The 14,608-nt window shown below is 45.4% G+C and overlaps 1 protein-coding gene and 1 long non-coding RNA gene across 2 annotated transcripts; one reads left to right on the top strand and one right to left on the bottom strand.

The window, feature by feature from the left end:
* The first annotated feature begins 7,001 nt into the window (after positions 1-7,001).
* LOC120032605 lies at positions 7,002-14,176 on the top strand. The gene is made up of 3 exons (XR_005473841.1): positions 7,002-7,127; positions 9,320-9,458; positions 10,050-14,176. It is a non-coding gene; the product is annotated as an uncharacterized LOC120032605 (long non-coding RNA).
* Positions 8,170-13,047, bottom strand: LOC120032604 (neuronal pentraxin-1-like). The gene is made up of 5 exons (XM_038978767.1): positions 12,473-13,047; positions 11,778-11,985; positions 10,498-10,742; positions 10,035-10,214; positions 8,170-9,429 (listed from the first exon to the last, which is right to left on the bottom strand). The coding sequence occupies exons 1-5, from the start codon at positions 12,902-12,904 to the stop codon at positions 9,208-9,210; spliced, it is 1,287 nt and encodes a 428-aa protein (XP_038834695.1). The 5' UTR covers positions 12,905-13,047; the 3' UTR covers positions 8,170-9,207.
* Positions 14,177-14,608: the final 432 nt, after the last annotated feature.

Here is a 14,608-nt window from a genome sequence, read left to right as displayed (position 1 = left end):
TGTGTGTGTGTGTGTGTGTGTGTGTGTGTGTGTGTGTGTGTGTGTGTGTGTGTGTGTGTGTGTGTGTGTGTGTGTGTGTGTGTGTGTGTGTGTGTGTGTGTGTGTGTGTGTGTGTATATGCGCGCGCGCGAGTGGACGTACGTGCGTGCATATGAGCAGCTGGCACAGCCCGCGACTGACCTAATAATGAAGGGGTGCGGTGCCCAGATGGTGGGTGGGTAGTGGCGAGGCGATTAAGGCGTGTGGAGCAACACGGAGTGTAATACGTCTCCTCTTGTCACACCTCCATATAGTGTGTGTGGGCGCGTGTGTGTGTGTGTGTGTGTGTGTGTGTGTGTGTGTGTGTGTGTGTTTTTGTGTGTGTGTGTGTGTGTGTGTGTGTGTGTGTGTGTGTGTGTGTGTGTGTGTGTGTGTGTGTGTGTGTGTGTGTGTGTGTGTGTGTGTGGGGCTACCGTCTCCTTAATAACTGTGTGTCACAAGTATCCTCAAAGACCAATGTAGCTAAATGTTCCCCACAGGTAAACAACAGGTCTCCAGTCCACACAGATGATTACATTGCAGTACTCTAATCAGATTGCAGGTACTGTACTGTAGAGATTAAAGGCATAGTTCAGGATAGAACTGCCAGCTCCGGCATTTAGCTAGCAGATCCCCTTCCGGGCGAGGATTTGTGTTATTGTTGTTCTCGTGTATCCCCAAGGAGATCTCCTCCACACTGTTGAATACGAGGTGGTGTGTTTGGAAAAAGCTATTGCTGTCTCTACCGCTGCCGCCTCAAGATATCCGCAACAGAAATTCTCCAATCCCCGATTCGGGCTCGTTCAATGTTCAATTATTCATGCTGATATTGCGGCGCTCGGGCACGGAGGGATGAGGGAGAGAGAGAGAGCTGGCATCATCGGCATTCCCCGACCTGGCTGTGAGATGGAATATGTACAGTATGGGCCTACCGGCCCGACGGCATCTATCGTATTCCGTTCCACTGTCATCAGACCCCCGTCCCACAGCGCTCACTCTACCATTCTCCCTCCATAACATGCTTTCTCTAACCCTCTCTCTCTCTCTTTACCTCTCGCTCTACCTCTCGTTCTACCTCTCCCCCCTTTCTCCCGCTGAGTCCTGGTCACACACAGACAAGCTCTTCCATTAGAGCTGTGATCACTCAAGGGGGAGCTGTGGTAAAAAATAAAAAAAAGGTGTTATCATATGCCCTTAAAGCCTACACTACAGCCAAGGTCGCTTCTGCTACAAGTGACCTTGAATATGTGAAAGCGTCTAATTGAGGGACCTTGGGGAGATTACATAGCTCAATTTACACCCTTCCCCTTTCCAGCTCTAGGTGGTCACCATTTGGGACAGACCACATTCATCCCACACAGCCTTCTCCTGGGTTCTTCTATACACGTGCATTCACGTCCCCTTAGGTTCCTATGATCTCCACCACGTGGCTGTGACTTCTCCTCCTCTCCTCTCCCGTCCTCTCTTCTCCTTGCCCCTCCTCTCCTCTTCTCTCAACACTGTTTAGTCAATGCAAGGATCAGTTCAATGTCAGCTTTTTTTGTATTATGGAAATCACTCGCCTCCTCTGGTGGATGACCTGTTTCGTGAGATGTGGTGTATAACTGGCTCCCCTGGGACAGGCAGAGAAATGAGAGAGCGAGAGAAGGAGAAAGACAGATAAGGAGAAAGAGCGAGCACGATAGAGAGGGGTGGAGCGAGGTATGGAGAGAGAGGGAGAAAGATAGGTGGGGAAGGTATCAGTGACTCTCTCTCTCTCTCTCTCTCTCTCTCTCTCTCTCTCTCTCTCTCTCTCTCTCTCTCTCTCTCTCTCTCTCTCTCTCTCTCTCTCTCTCTCTCTCTCTCTCTCTCTCTCTCTCTCTCTCTCTCTCTCTCTCTCTCTCTCTCTCTCTCTCTCTCTCTCTCTCTCTCTCTCTCTCTCTCTCTCTCTCTCTCTCTCTCTCTCTCTCTCTCTCTCTCTCTCTCTCTCTCTCTCTCTCTCTCTCTCTCTCTCTCTCTCTCTCTCTCTCTCTCTCTCTCTCTCTCTCGCACCAGTCCTCTTCCTTGTTAACTGCTGTCATGCCTGCTACCCCCTAAACTCTGTTCCCCTTCCTGAATCCGATCTCCATCTCATCACTCTGCCTTAGAAAGCCCTCAGAGAGCTGCTACCAGAAACTCCCCCTTTTAAACAAGTCATGACTCGCTAAAGTGGAGCTCCTTATGTGTTTCCCTCATCCCCTTGCTGCCTCTTCCCCGTTCCTCTTCAACTTCCTGTTGATGTGCGTCACTCGTGCATTTTTCATGCTGGCGCCGATAAGGGGGAAAAGAACGCAGGGTTGCTAATGCTAAGCTAGGCTAGGCTACTCATCAATGATTCAGGACAGATGGGGGTGGCGCGATGGGAGCTGGAGAGGTTATATTGGCCTGTGTACCGTCTTTTAGCCAGGCTTCCACAGCTGCCCGACTGACCTTGTTGCCCAGTGTCTGGGCAGTGTTGTCTGGTACACAGCCAATAACAGCTGGTCAGAACCACTGGGCTGGACCTGTCTGAACTGTGAACTTACCTGAGAGGTCAGAGAGCCGCAGGCATAGAGATCCTCCATCTGTGTACCTATAGCTCAGCCTTTACTGACTGACACCAATACCATTCATCCTGCTGGTGCTACTGGAGGATACAGCACTCGAGTGGGTCAAACTTGGAGTGGACAAAGTCTGGAGCGTAAGGATATCCTTCAGGCTAGATGTGCTTCTCCTGCTTGTCTTTGGGTTGACTCACACCCACCATCGACATTCGTCTTACCTCTGATGGAAGGATTTCTTTCTGAGGAATCGGAAAAGAGGGCAATGGACACAGAAGACCAGGAATGTTTCTTCTAGTCTACGTTTTGGGTTGGAATAGGATGCTAGAGAATCTCCCTCTCGCTCTCCCTTGTTCTCTTTCTCGCTCTCTCTCTCTCGCTTTCTCCGGTCTCTGTCCAACTGTAGTGGAGATGTGCCGTCAGAGGCCTCCCTATAAGAAGGAAGAACCACATGGATCCCGACCTTACCTGTGGCCAGGCTCATTATCCCAGCCTGCATCCAGCCCGGAAGACTCCACTGCTCGTGCTGCCTTCTGTGACTACCTCTCCATGGAAGAAGACCAGAGGAGGAGAAGAGAGGAGGATGAGGAGGGAGGGAGGTGTGGCTTTCTCTCTTTATCTCTCTTTAAAGACTCGGCTGAGTTGGATGGCCCACTTTTAGTCCTCAGCTGTTAGTAGAATCCCCCTTCACCCAGAGTGTCTGTTCAGTGCAGTTATGATAAAGGAGGGAACTGTTTCCTGCATGTTGCACAGGCTGAAATAACACACTGACAGCCCTGCATACAGATGTAGGATCTTTATTTCAGCCAGTTTGCTACAGGCGAGACCCAGATGCAGACACGGGAGGCAGATGGTTTGAGTCTTAGATATTTATTATATCCAAAAAGGGGTAGGCAAGAGAATGGTCGTGGACAGGCAAAAAGTCCTAACCAGTTCAGAGTCCAGGAAACAGGCAAGGGTCAAAACCGGGAGGACTAGTAAAAGACAATAGAAAAGGCAGGCGCACGGGAAAAACAGGCTGGTTGACTTGGAACATACAAGACGAACTGGCACAGAGAGACGGGAAACACAGAGATAAATACACCAGGGATAACAAGCAACTGATCAGGGTGTGACAACAGCAGGAAAGTACTCCTGCAACAGGGTGATCGAATTAAGATCATACATCTGTAGTAAACAGGCCTTGCAGTGCACAATACATAAGGGAGTGTGGGGGGAAAAAGGGTTCTGGGATGGGATTTCCAGATTTTCCTTGCATTTTGCATTTGCAGGTTTTAGCACATCAACCCCAGGCTCTCATTATGGTGCACGGTGTTGTGCAAGTTTGTGCTACCCGCGTCAACAAGAGGTATGACTGCTCTTCTGCACTAGAGCGTTATTCATCTTCCTCCCAGGGACTAGTGCCACCTGGGACAGGTTATGAATTAATGAGACAGCTGAAATGTCATCTCTTTATCCACTCAATCTGAACAAAAAACTCTTCCCTAGGAAAGATTTACGTTGCTGGGGAGGCACCATGAATCTTACTGGTATCATCGATGGATATGGTGACAGATATGGCAATATTGGTTGACAGAGATTATCGGTTTTGTGGTGAGGTGAACTGACCATGACATTGAGCTGGAGGATTTGAACAATATTTCAATCTTGATATGGTGGTATTTACGGCTGTGGCGTACGTTGGTTGACAGTGGTTACTGGTCTGGTGGTGAACTGAACATAACATAGTGTGTCACGTTTTGTGTATCATTGCATATAAAAAGTTGTATCTTTGTTGGGGAATGACATAAATCATGTTCTTTCCTTCATAACTTATGTGCCATTATCCTTGAAATAAAACCGCTAGCCTTGCCTATTGTATTTACAGTAGCACTGTATTGTAAAGCGAAAATAGCATTCCAGGAGCTTTCCAGGTCAGTGCTCAATACTGAGAGAAAATATATGTGCGAACCAATATTTCTCAGGCTGATTCTTTCATTGCAGATAGTTATTTATGAGCGGTTGACTGGAGATCCATTGCATTGTGGGACACTGATTACAAAACGTAGCTCTATAAAGAGGGTTGGAGCCTGAATTGGGAAGTAGGGCACCTTATGGTTAACCTCTATGGTATGAGAAATAACAGATGTTTACATATAGGCAAGAGAGGTGCCCTAAAAAATGGTGCTTGCCCAGCAAAACGTTATCTAATGTAACTCAGCATATAAAAGCAGCATATGTAACAACCCTTGGCAGAAATCATTACACTAAAGTCTATTACTGTTTTCATATTGTCCTTGTAGAGTTTGTTATTTTATTGAATGGTTTGTCTGTTTGAATTAAGATTGAGGGCATTGATTTATGGATTGGTTAATTATTCATTACTTAAACTAGGATCTGAAATTACAGTTATCCGGATCAATTCAAGTCAAGGTCAGTTTGACAGGAAAGTTATCATGTTATATATGAGATTTCATGTCTTTCATAGGTTGATCCTTCGACTGATTTCTATCAGCTTTTCAGATCAGTTATTTACATTTTTCATGCCGGGTACAATTGATGCCGGGTACAATTGATGCCGTGTCCTGGCACAAAGAATATTCAGATGACCACTTCACAAATCCATGGTCGTACTCTAGCAATGCACTACACCACCTCTACAGCTTAGCAGCATTACGCTAGCAGGGAATTAGTGAGCAGCGTAGTAATCAGCAGCCCCAGTGATTATGATGGCATGGCCAGTCGGCCATTGACGGGTGCTTTGTGGTGACGTCAACTGAGAGGCTGGCTATAAACTTATACTGTGGCAGTAGATCACCCTCCCTCCTCTCCTTTGACCCTGCTGTTGTTTGGACAGTATAGTGGAGCCTCATCCCTTGTCAACGTGCTGTTTGGGTGAATCTCAACCCTGTCCTCGGGCCACCAAGCCACTTCCACTTCTAATCTATTTCAGTAGTAGCACACCTGCGTAAACTAATCACAGTCTTGGTGATTTGTTGACTAGTGAATTGAGTGTGTAGGATGTCCTAGTCCTGGACTAAATAAATATATTGATTGAAACATAGCAGAGTATTTACAGGGGTGTTCAAGAGGGCTGGGCACTCCCATATCAAAGCAGGGGGAGCTCCCTGCAGAGGTGTCATGCCTATAGGGGGCACAAGGCCAAGTTCCCCCTCAGATTTGTCCTCTTTTAAATTTTTCTGATGTTAAATTGATTACAAAATGTAATTTTTAAGACCACGTTTTATCATAATTATTGATAAAAATATCTGTCAGTGGCATTTTGCTGAGGGGGCACACTTACTGGACCAGGCAAAGAGTACCCCCTCCCCCATTCTCCCTAGTAAGTGGTTCCTTCCAAGGTGTACCATGGAGCAAATAAATGCTAGGCAGGACACTAGATGCTTTAGTGCAGAGGTATTCAACTCTTACCCTACGAGGTCCGGAGCCTGCTGGTTTTCTGTTCTACCTGATAATGAATTGCACACACATGGTGTCCCAGGTCTAATTCAGTCCCTGATTAGAAGGGGGGGGGGGGGATGAAAGAACGCAGTGGAACTGGCTTCGAAGTCCAGAGTTAAGTTTGAGGACTCTAGTGCATGCAGACAGTATCATTAGTGGAGGAAGGAGAGTTGAGTGACCACACAGAGCGTTTGATTTGATTTTAGCTGCCAGTGATGGGCATGACTCGTAAGCTATGTAGCCTATTGATTCCTTCTTGATAAATAAATAAAATGAACATTTTGTTTTGTTGTTTCTCTTTAACACTAGCCACCTACTGTAGCAAATGTATGAAGTTTGCTTTAGCTAGCCACCTAGATAGCTTCCCAATCTCCCAACCTCTTAACTAGCTACCAAGCCATTTCAGGCTATCAATCAAGTTAGAGTAGCTTGTCAAACTATCGTAGCTGGCATGCCTGCTGGCAAAGTTGCTACAGTAGACTTTAGAAAACACTCAAATTGCTTTAATTCTTGGGCTATGATGCTATATTCCAGTGTTGTATTAATCTCCTAAGGCTTAAAAGTTCTTAAAGAATCAATGTGCATCTTTAATTAAAATAAAGAGGTATGATTATATAACCTATGAGGAAAAATAGACATATTTTTTACATAGAAATAGGCATAATGATTATGGCTGGAGATTTAAGGAAAAAGCTGTTTCAGGTGTTTCAAAAATGCTAAATTCTCACATTTATCAGCACCCCTCCGGACCACCCCCCTCCATCCTAACTTACTTCGCCCCCTCTAAAATAATGGATGGATGACGCCCCTGGCTCCCTGTGTTGAACATGTAAAACAAGCTCCCCCATAAGTTTTGAATTACTGTTGGTTCAACCCACTAGTTTTAGGCCACCCCCTAGACTCATTATGCAATTCCAACCTTTCTCCAGCATTGTTTACCAGTCCAATGTACTCTCTCGACCCTTCAGAAACAGGCCTCAGGTGTAACCAGTCCAGTTTGGTGTGTGTTCTGTATGAGGGTGAAATTATGATAGAGAGAAGAGCAAGGACGCCTGTTCTCTAAAGGAGAGCTCCTACCTCATTACTTTGTTGCTGGGCTCTTGACCTTGGGTAAGAGGTGGTGCACCTTGGGAGAATGAGTCTCTGGGTCAGTGAGGCTGTGTGTGAATGTTCTGTCCGACCTAATGAGGGTCTGTCCCCTCAAGGGACCTCTTTCTCTTTCTGTCAGGGACTACATCTCCCATATCTCCCTCTGGCTACCTACTAACTAAGGCCTATAGCCGCTCATTGCTCGCTATCTGATCAATGTTGGCCCTCAGGGAAGATCATTTTTCTAACTGGTCTTTCAAGAGATTTTCCCTCCCAGTTCTCCCTCTGGATAACTAACTACCCATGGGATTTATAAGTAACGGCCATAGATTTCTATGGTAACAGCAAGTCAAGCATGATGGTGCAAGCTGCACAATTTCTCCAAAAGCCATGCCGCAAGAGGCAGAGTTAAATGTGGGTGCTTCTCTGAGATGTTTGTTACACCATCTGCTACGTGGGTGATAAGGAATATTAACTGACTCGGCTCAATGCAGTAACTGTCAAAGTACAAGACCATCAGCATCCAGGACTGCAGTGTTTTGTTACATGATGTATGTGATAGGAGAGGATGGCACTTAACACAACACTGTAAATTGATACAGAACAAATAGAGCAGTATAGGCTACAGTATAGCATGGTGCTTTCTGTAGGTTTGGTTCAGGTTGCATTGCAACCGATTGAGCTGACTCTTGAAAAGGGGGGGTGATATGACTTGGCGTTTTCTTCTTTCAACAGCCTCGCTTTCATTAGGGCAGAATGTGCGCGCCTCAAACGCACGCACACACCACAAAGCATTTGGGAGTGTTGTCTTCTGCAGTCAGCTAAAAAGAGACACCACACACACTGTTTCAGTTGTTCCCAGCACCTCTCTGACCTTCAGTCTGAGTTCAGGCGTTTTTTCACTTATCCAGCACTAACGTCTTTCTCCTACACCATGTGGCAAGATTAAATCAGATTTAACCAGCAATAATTATCGTTCTCTCGCTTGCTCTCTGTTTCTCCCTTTCTCTCCCACATTATCCCGCCCTCTCTCTCTCTCTCATCCACACCGTTTGCTGCATACCATTAATGCCAGCCCATGAATACACTTTTAACTCTTATGTATCACAATTTTATTTAAAAAAGTAGATCTTTTTCATATCTTTCAGTGTTGCCATGCTTGGAGCATATAACAATCGTGTAGAAAACCACCCAGTCCCAGAAAGGATAGTCAAGCAGATGTGGACGATGATGTGGCAGCGTTCTGTCACTCAGTCATGCTGTTACTATACAGACACCGTAACATTCCGAATACAGATACCGGTAGTACAAACACCTGCCCAAACACGTCATCATATCCGTGAACAAACCTCAATTAAATTACATTTATCAGAATAATAACAAGATACTCTCCCAACCTCCCTCAAAATAAACTATACATATAATTTGCAACATAAAAAGAATGTGCTGAATATTTGCACCTGCCCAAGGCACCCAGGCTTTATAGCATGTTGGCAATTAACGACACTCGTTTACAACACTTTGAAGCGAACGACAATTACAAATGATTTCTACAGTCCGACTTTGCAATGTCCTTCAACGTACCCTCGGCGTCCTCTCTCTACATGGCTCTCGTCATTCACAGTGCAAGATCCGGAGGGGTGGGTGAGGGATTTGGAGGGCGCTGTATCATTTCACGGCGTCAAATACTGACAATACTTGGACAGACAGCGTGAGTTCCACTCTAGAGGCTGGCTCCATAAATTCCGCACTGTGCTGTGAATTGTCCAACGTAAGGCGTGGATTGCCCAGCTGCCAGTCCAAGACAAAATAAGCGAATCAAAAAAGCTGAAGTGCGCTTGCAACAAAACTCCAATAGAAAACCAAACAAACAGATACCAACACTGTCCAACTGAGGTTTCCAAGACGAATTAGGTTTTTCTCAAGATCAAAAAAAGTTGTTTCGTACATAAATATCTAATAGAAATCCCAGGTTTAAGCTTATCATTAAATACATATCAAATCGTCTTTAACGAACGGCATTAATGAAGACAAGAACGACAGAAGCTCAAAAGAAATACAGATATGTCGGATTGGCCTTGGTTTCATGTCGAAATGCAGTTCAGTTGAGCGAACGGCACGGCTCGAATGTCCACTTGGTAGCTCCACCGAATATTTCAATGTTGGACTCCGACCAAGAGAATACGTTGCCAGTTTGCGCTTTGCTGTTGCAGGTTGCCAGGTTATACATCTCCCCGACGGAAAGCTTCCTATCCCACATGTTGAGATTTGCTAGCTCACCCACATAAGCTTGTGTCGCGTCGAAACCTCCCCCCAGCGTGTCCTGTGGAGCAACAAGATGACAAGTTCAAGGTTAGTGGCGCGCGGCCTTTCTTTTACGCATGGCCAATCTATTACAAATGTGTGTACCAGGCTAATCATACTGTACTGTATTTGGAAGGAATACAATTGTCCTATACCATGGAAATGCATTGATTTCTATTTCTAACTGTCATAAAACTACAATAAAAAGCAACTACTCTTCGTGACAGTTCCACCACCACAGAAGCCCAAATGTAACCATTAACATGTATTTGCTTTGCATGACAAGATATGCCTACTACTCTTTAATTGCTAAAGATTTGCTACTTTTATATCTGAAGTGGATTGTGTATTGTCCCAATTGAGTGGGGATATTCCCACGATATCTAGCTCGAGGGCCTTAATTAGATGGCTACGTCTTAATTGACAATTTCGTCAAGGTCTCTCAACTTTCCCATTATATGAATATTCCTCCCTCTGATCAATGGAGAGAGAACGTGCTCTGATATTTTCATTACTAATGGATATCATTATTTCCCCCAGGCCATTTATCTCAATAATATATCACGACTTGCATACCAATGTAATCATAAAGTTAGTTCATCCTCATTTAGTGAACACTCTTACCTGCTCTTGTCCCAGTACGAGGACACCCTGCGGTTTGATGGGATGGTATGGCGCCAGATTCTCTCCACTGCCCCGCAGCACTCCGTCCTGAAACGCCTCCCACATCCCGTCGCGCGTGGTCCAGGTGATGCCGATGTGATGCCACTTCCCGTCGTTGATGATGAACGGCAACTTGGCCACCTGCAACATGGACAGCGCACTAATTACTATATGTTCAAATAGGCCTGGCCTACAACTAATGACTGCTACGGTTTTGAATGTTTTCAGACATAGCACTGGCTATTAATGCAATATTTGTATAATTAAGTTGCTTGTCACGTCTCCATAACTTTCCCAGACATTGCATAATGCTGCGTAGTTTAATTTGCTAGTCTGGCACACCACATGTACGCATGGCGATCTGTCCATTTTGCCTATAACCAAATGCTGTGTAGAATATGCCATTTCTGTCAGCGATCATTACCTTATCATTGATGAGTATCTCCATCGGGTTATTTCCCCACTCAATCAGCACCAGCTCGTTGGCCTGCCCTGGGACAGCGTAGGAGAAAGGTGTGCCCACCCCAGGCGACGCGTTAGATTTAATCCACATACACACGGTGAAGGCATACATCTCCGGCAGGGTTCTCTTGGCTTTGGCGTACATGTAGTTGGTTCTCAACGGGAATGTCAGCTGGAACTTGTCCAGTGGTCTGTTGTCTTTCCCACCTGCGGACGAAACATAGGTCTACTTGTTTACCTTTCAGTGATTTATATCATTTGCATTGCACTCATAGGCCTGTTATAGTCAGTTATGTCATATCATGCGATTGATTGATTGGTTTATCCGTGTACATGGTTTGCTCCACCAGTAGATATTTTCGATCCCTAAATAAAGGTTTTCTCCTTTCTTTTTAGTTTGACGATGCTCTGATTTATATAATTGGTTTAGAACAGACTGTGCATCTCTCCCCTAGACTATTCTCTGCGGTATGATGTGACCACGTGAGAAGGGCAAACAGGGACTCTCTCTCTCTCTCTCTCTCTCTCTCTCTCTCTCTCTCTCTCTCTCTCTCTCGCGCGCGCGCGCCATCCCTTCCTAACCTCCAACCCCCTCATTCTCCCAATCCCTTTGGGGTTGTCAGTAAGGAACTAAACCTTGATCGATGTTCCAAAATGCGCCTGTCTGTCTCCAACACAGTGCGCGCTTTATCAAGCACTGCGCACATCGTTAAAACCCTCTGGTAAAGTTCCTGCGCCGCTATGTCCCCTACAAAACCAACGACTCTCGTTCACAGTCACTGGAAATAAAGCGATCATTGGCTGTCGCTCCATGACACGTGAATTATTATCCCAGCGTGGCATCACTGTGTTAATATGATATATGCAAAGCAATGCAGCTACCTCCTTCTCCCATCTCCCCTTACGCACTGTGGTGAGAGCTGCGCTGCGGCACTGTCTGTATTGACAAGCTACTGTGGTATGCGGGTTTGGAGTGAATCCTCATGTGGGCCAGGCAATTAACCAAGTGAAATGCAGGGTTGTTTTTAGAAATTGGCATTGTTTTAGACATATAAACCATTGAGCGAGCCAATTCCACCACATTTGGATGATTTTTTTTTTTTACTATTAAAACTTTATGCACACATTATTATCAAAATAATGTAAACAGTTGAGTCTTTTTTATAATCATTCACATGAACAGAACTATTATATTGACTGTGTACATTTGGGCATGATCTCTTTGCCTCATAGCTCACTCACCTTTCTCTAGGTCCGTTATCCGGTGATGCATGGAAGTCAGCGTGGACTCTACTCGGTTCCGCTGGTCCGTATCGTTCTTCTGACCCGGTTTGGTCTCCTCCAGGGTGTTGACCCGGGACAGCACCTGCTTCTCCATATCATCAATCTTGTTCTGAAGCAGGTCTTTCAGACTATTCGCCTGGGCCGTACCGTTGTTTCGGCTGTATTGCTGTATAACGGAACAAGGACAGAGGAACAGACAAGATGAGACGATTAAAATAACTCTGGGTTTAAATAAACACTCCTACATGTGCGAGGCGGGACTCGTCGTGGGTAAAGCTCTGGTGCTTAGCTCGTTTGTGGAGGGCTTACTGCCTCGGCAATTTGCATCAAATGCATAAATTGGTCCAAAGATGAGGCGTCTATCTGTCCTTATCAGGAGTGTGGCGCTGCTTTATGTAGTGCTCTAGAGTAATTACTTTGTCTGGATGCGGAAAAATAGCTTTAAATAGGTCTATAGCAATAGTGACTGGACTGAAATAACCCTATAGCAAGCAATTCACAACTATATAGAGCACTTATAACTAGCACATAGAGCACTATTGGCTATACAACCAACTGAGCCGATTGGAAACGCGTAAAAATGATTCAAAGTTGATTGAAAGCTCAACCTTACTAGCTCAAAATAGGGAGATCAAACAAACACCAATGCATACCTCAAGATTCTCCAATCTCTGTTTGAGAGTCTGTAAAGTCTGTCCTAGTTGAGCGAGAGTGTCCTGAGGACCCCTTGATACGTCCCCCATAGTGTTCTTGGCGCCCGGTACTATTCTCCGGCCTCCCGCTCCCGCCTCGGGCAGACTCTGGCTCTCACACCGGCTCAACTTGGACGTTAGTTCCCTGATTGTCTCCTTTTGGTTCATAATGGTCTCCTTTTGCTGTAACACGGTCTCCCTCAATTGCATCACTGTCGTCTTCAAGTCCTCCGCCGGACCGCTGTTCTGCATCGTAGCCGCACACAAGTCCATATCCTTGGGCACAGACGTGCAAATAAACTGGGTCTGTCCGAAATCTTGCGTCGACCCCTCCAAAACCAAGAAAGAAAGTAGGAAAAGTTGCCAAGAGTGTCCCTCCCTGATTCCAGGCATGTTTCCTGGCGTGTGTGCGGTGTTGCAGCCGCTAAGTGTGTTTTCAGGCAGTTGGTTTCAACACCACGGAGCTATCCCCTGTCTATAGCTGTGAGGTTTCAGCTCTGCTTGTCCTAGTTTTTATAGGCTAGCTACAGCCGGGATGAGGGCAGCGTTGAGGCAGGTTCTCTGAAGCACAGTGGGGAGGAAGCAGGTTGTGCTGCTTAACCACGTCCAGCCTTTTATTTAAGGTGGACCGGGGCGATTGGAAGCATATTATATATGTTTTACACCACTGCATAACGTGAGTCGTGTACTATTATGTCCATCAGGCAATGCAGGACCGAGTAAGATAAAGCACTGCCACTAAGCCTATACTGTTTTCGGATTGAGTTTCTTAGGCTGCTATTATTATGGTCTGCAATTCACATTTACAAATACAGAAGTGAGAATAGGTGAAGATGAACTGGTTTTACCAGCGGTAAATATCTTGTAGATATCAGTCTGCTTTACATTCTTTACATTCTGAAATTGAACTGGCATCCACCCCAACATTTTTTTTTATTAGATTAAACTACAGTCGTTTCGAAGTCATATATCAGTACAGTGCATTGAAGTGATTGAATTTGAGCTAACTCGTGTATTCCAATTGGCCAAGTATAGCCTATGTGTCTGAAGTTCCACCTTAAAGGAAGCCACTCCCCATGTCCCTAGAGTGAGGATCCTGGCAGAGTCCCTCTCTCTGACTATCCCACAGAGTATTATCTCTCTCGCTCTGTCTCTCTCTCTCGCTCTGTCTCTCTCTCCCACCTTCCACCAGTTGGCGTGTGTCTCATTCATCCTCTCTCTCACTCTCTCTCTCTCTCTCTCTCTCTCTCTCTCTCTCTCTCTGTTATAGGATTTTTATGAATAATGACTAAATAATGTATACATTTAATGCAGGATTGTAACGAACAGAATCCTACCCTGTCTGATAAAGAATGTTTCTACATAGGCAAAGAGGAAGTGTTAACAGACAAATTGTGACAGACAACTTGTGACCACTGTGAAACCAATAACAGGAACCCCACCCAGGGCGGGGAGAAACCTTTAGGCTTGCAGTAGATTGAGTAACATGTGGTAGCATATGATAAGCAATATGTATGTGTTGGAATGGACTTTTAAAACAGCTTTGTCATTGTCAGAGAGGAGGAGGGACATGTTGTACGCTACGACGCTATGTGTGATATATAAACTAAGGTACATGTGATTATGATCAGAGCTCTCGAGAATAAACGCTATTGATTAATTTGGTGGCTGGTCTCTGTCCATTTTATGCAAATAAGAACCTTACAAATCCTTAGAAACGGACAGAGTGTTTTAATTGAATTGGTTAACGAACACATAGGAATTAAATTCCTCTCTCTCTCTCTCTCTCTTCTCTCTCTCTCTCTCTTCTCTCTCTCTCTCTCTCTCTCTCTCTCTCTCTCTCTCTCTCTCTCTCTCACCTTCCACCAGTTGGCGTGTGTCTCATTCACCCTCTCTCTCTCTCTCTCTCTCTCTCTCTCTTTCTCACCTTCCACCAGTTGGCGTGTGTCTCATTCACCCTCTCTCTCTCTCTCTCTCTCTTTCTCACCTTCCACCAGTTGGCGTGTGTCTCATTCACCCTCTCTCTCTCTCTCTCTCTCTTTCTCACCTTCCACCAGTTGGCGTGTGTCTCATTCACCCTCTCTCTCTCTCTCTCTC

The sequence above is a fragment of the Salvelinus namaycush genome, chromosome 39 (assembly GCF_016432855.1).
Source record: "Salvelinus namaycush isolate Seneca chromosome 39, SaNama_1.0, whole genome shotgun sequence".
In the NCBI taxonomy this organism is placed as follows: domain Eukaryota; kingdom Metazoa; phylum Chordata; class Actinopteri; order Salmoniformes; family Salmonidae; genus Salvelinus; species Salvelinus namaycush.
The sequence above is the reverse complement of the archived record's forward strand: the minus strand, read 5'-3'. Positions and strand labels throughout refer to the sequence as shown.

What these genes read in the sequence shown, in the direction of transcription:
- LOC120032604 (XM_038978767.1), bottom strand. Translation starts at nt 12,904, where the DNA reads ATGCCTGGAATCAGGGAGGGACACTCTTGGCAACTTTTCCTACTTTCT. An exon ending in AGAGATTGGAGAATCTTGAG is followed by an intron (nt 11,986 to 12,472) that starts GTATGCATTGGT and finishes TCCGTTATACAG; the next exon opens with CAATACAGCCGAAACAACGG. An exon ending in TCGTACTGGGACAAGAGCAG is followed by an intron (nt 9,430 to 10,034) that starts GTAAGAGTGTTC and finishes GTTGCTCCACAG; the next exon opens with GACACGCTGGGGGGAGGTTT.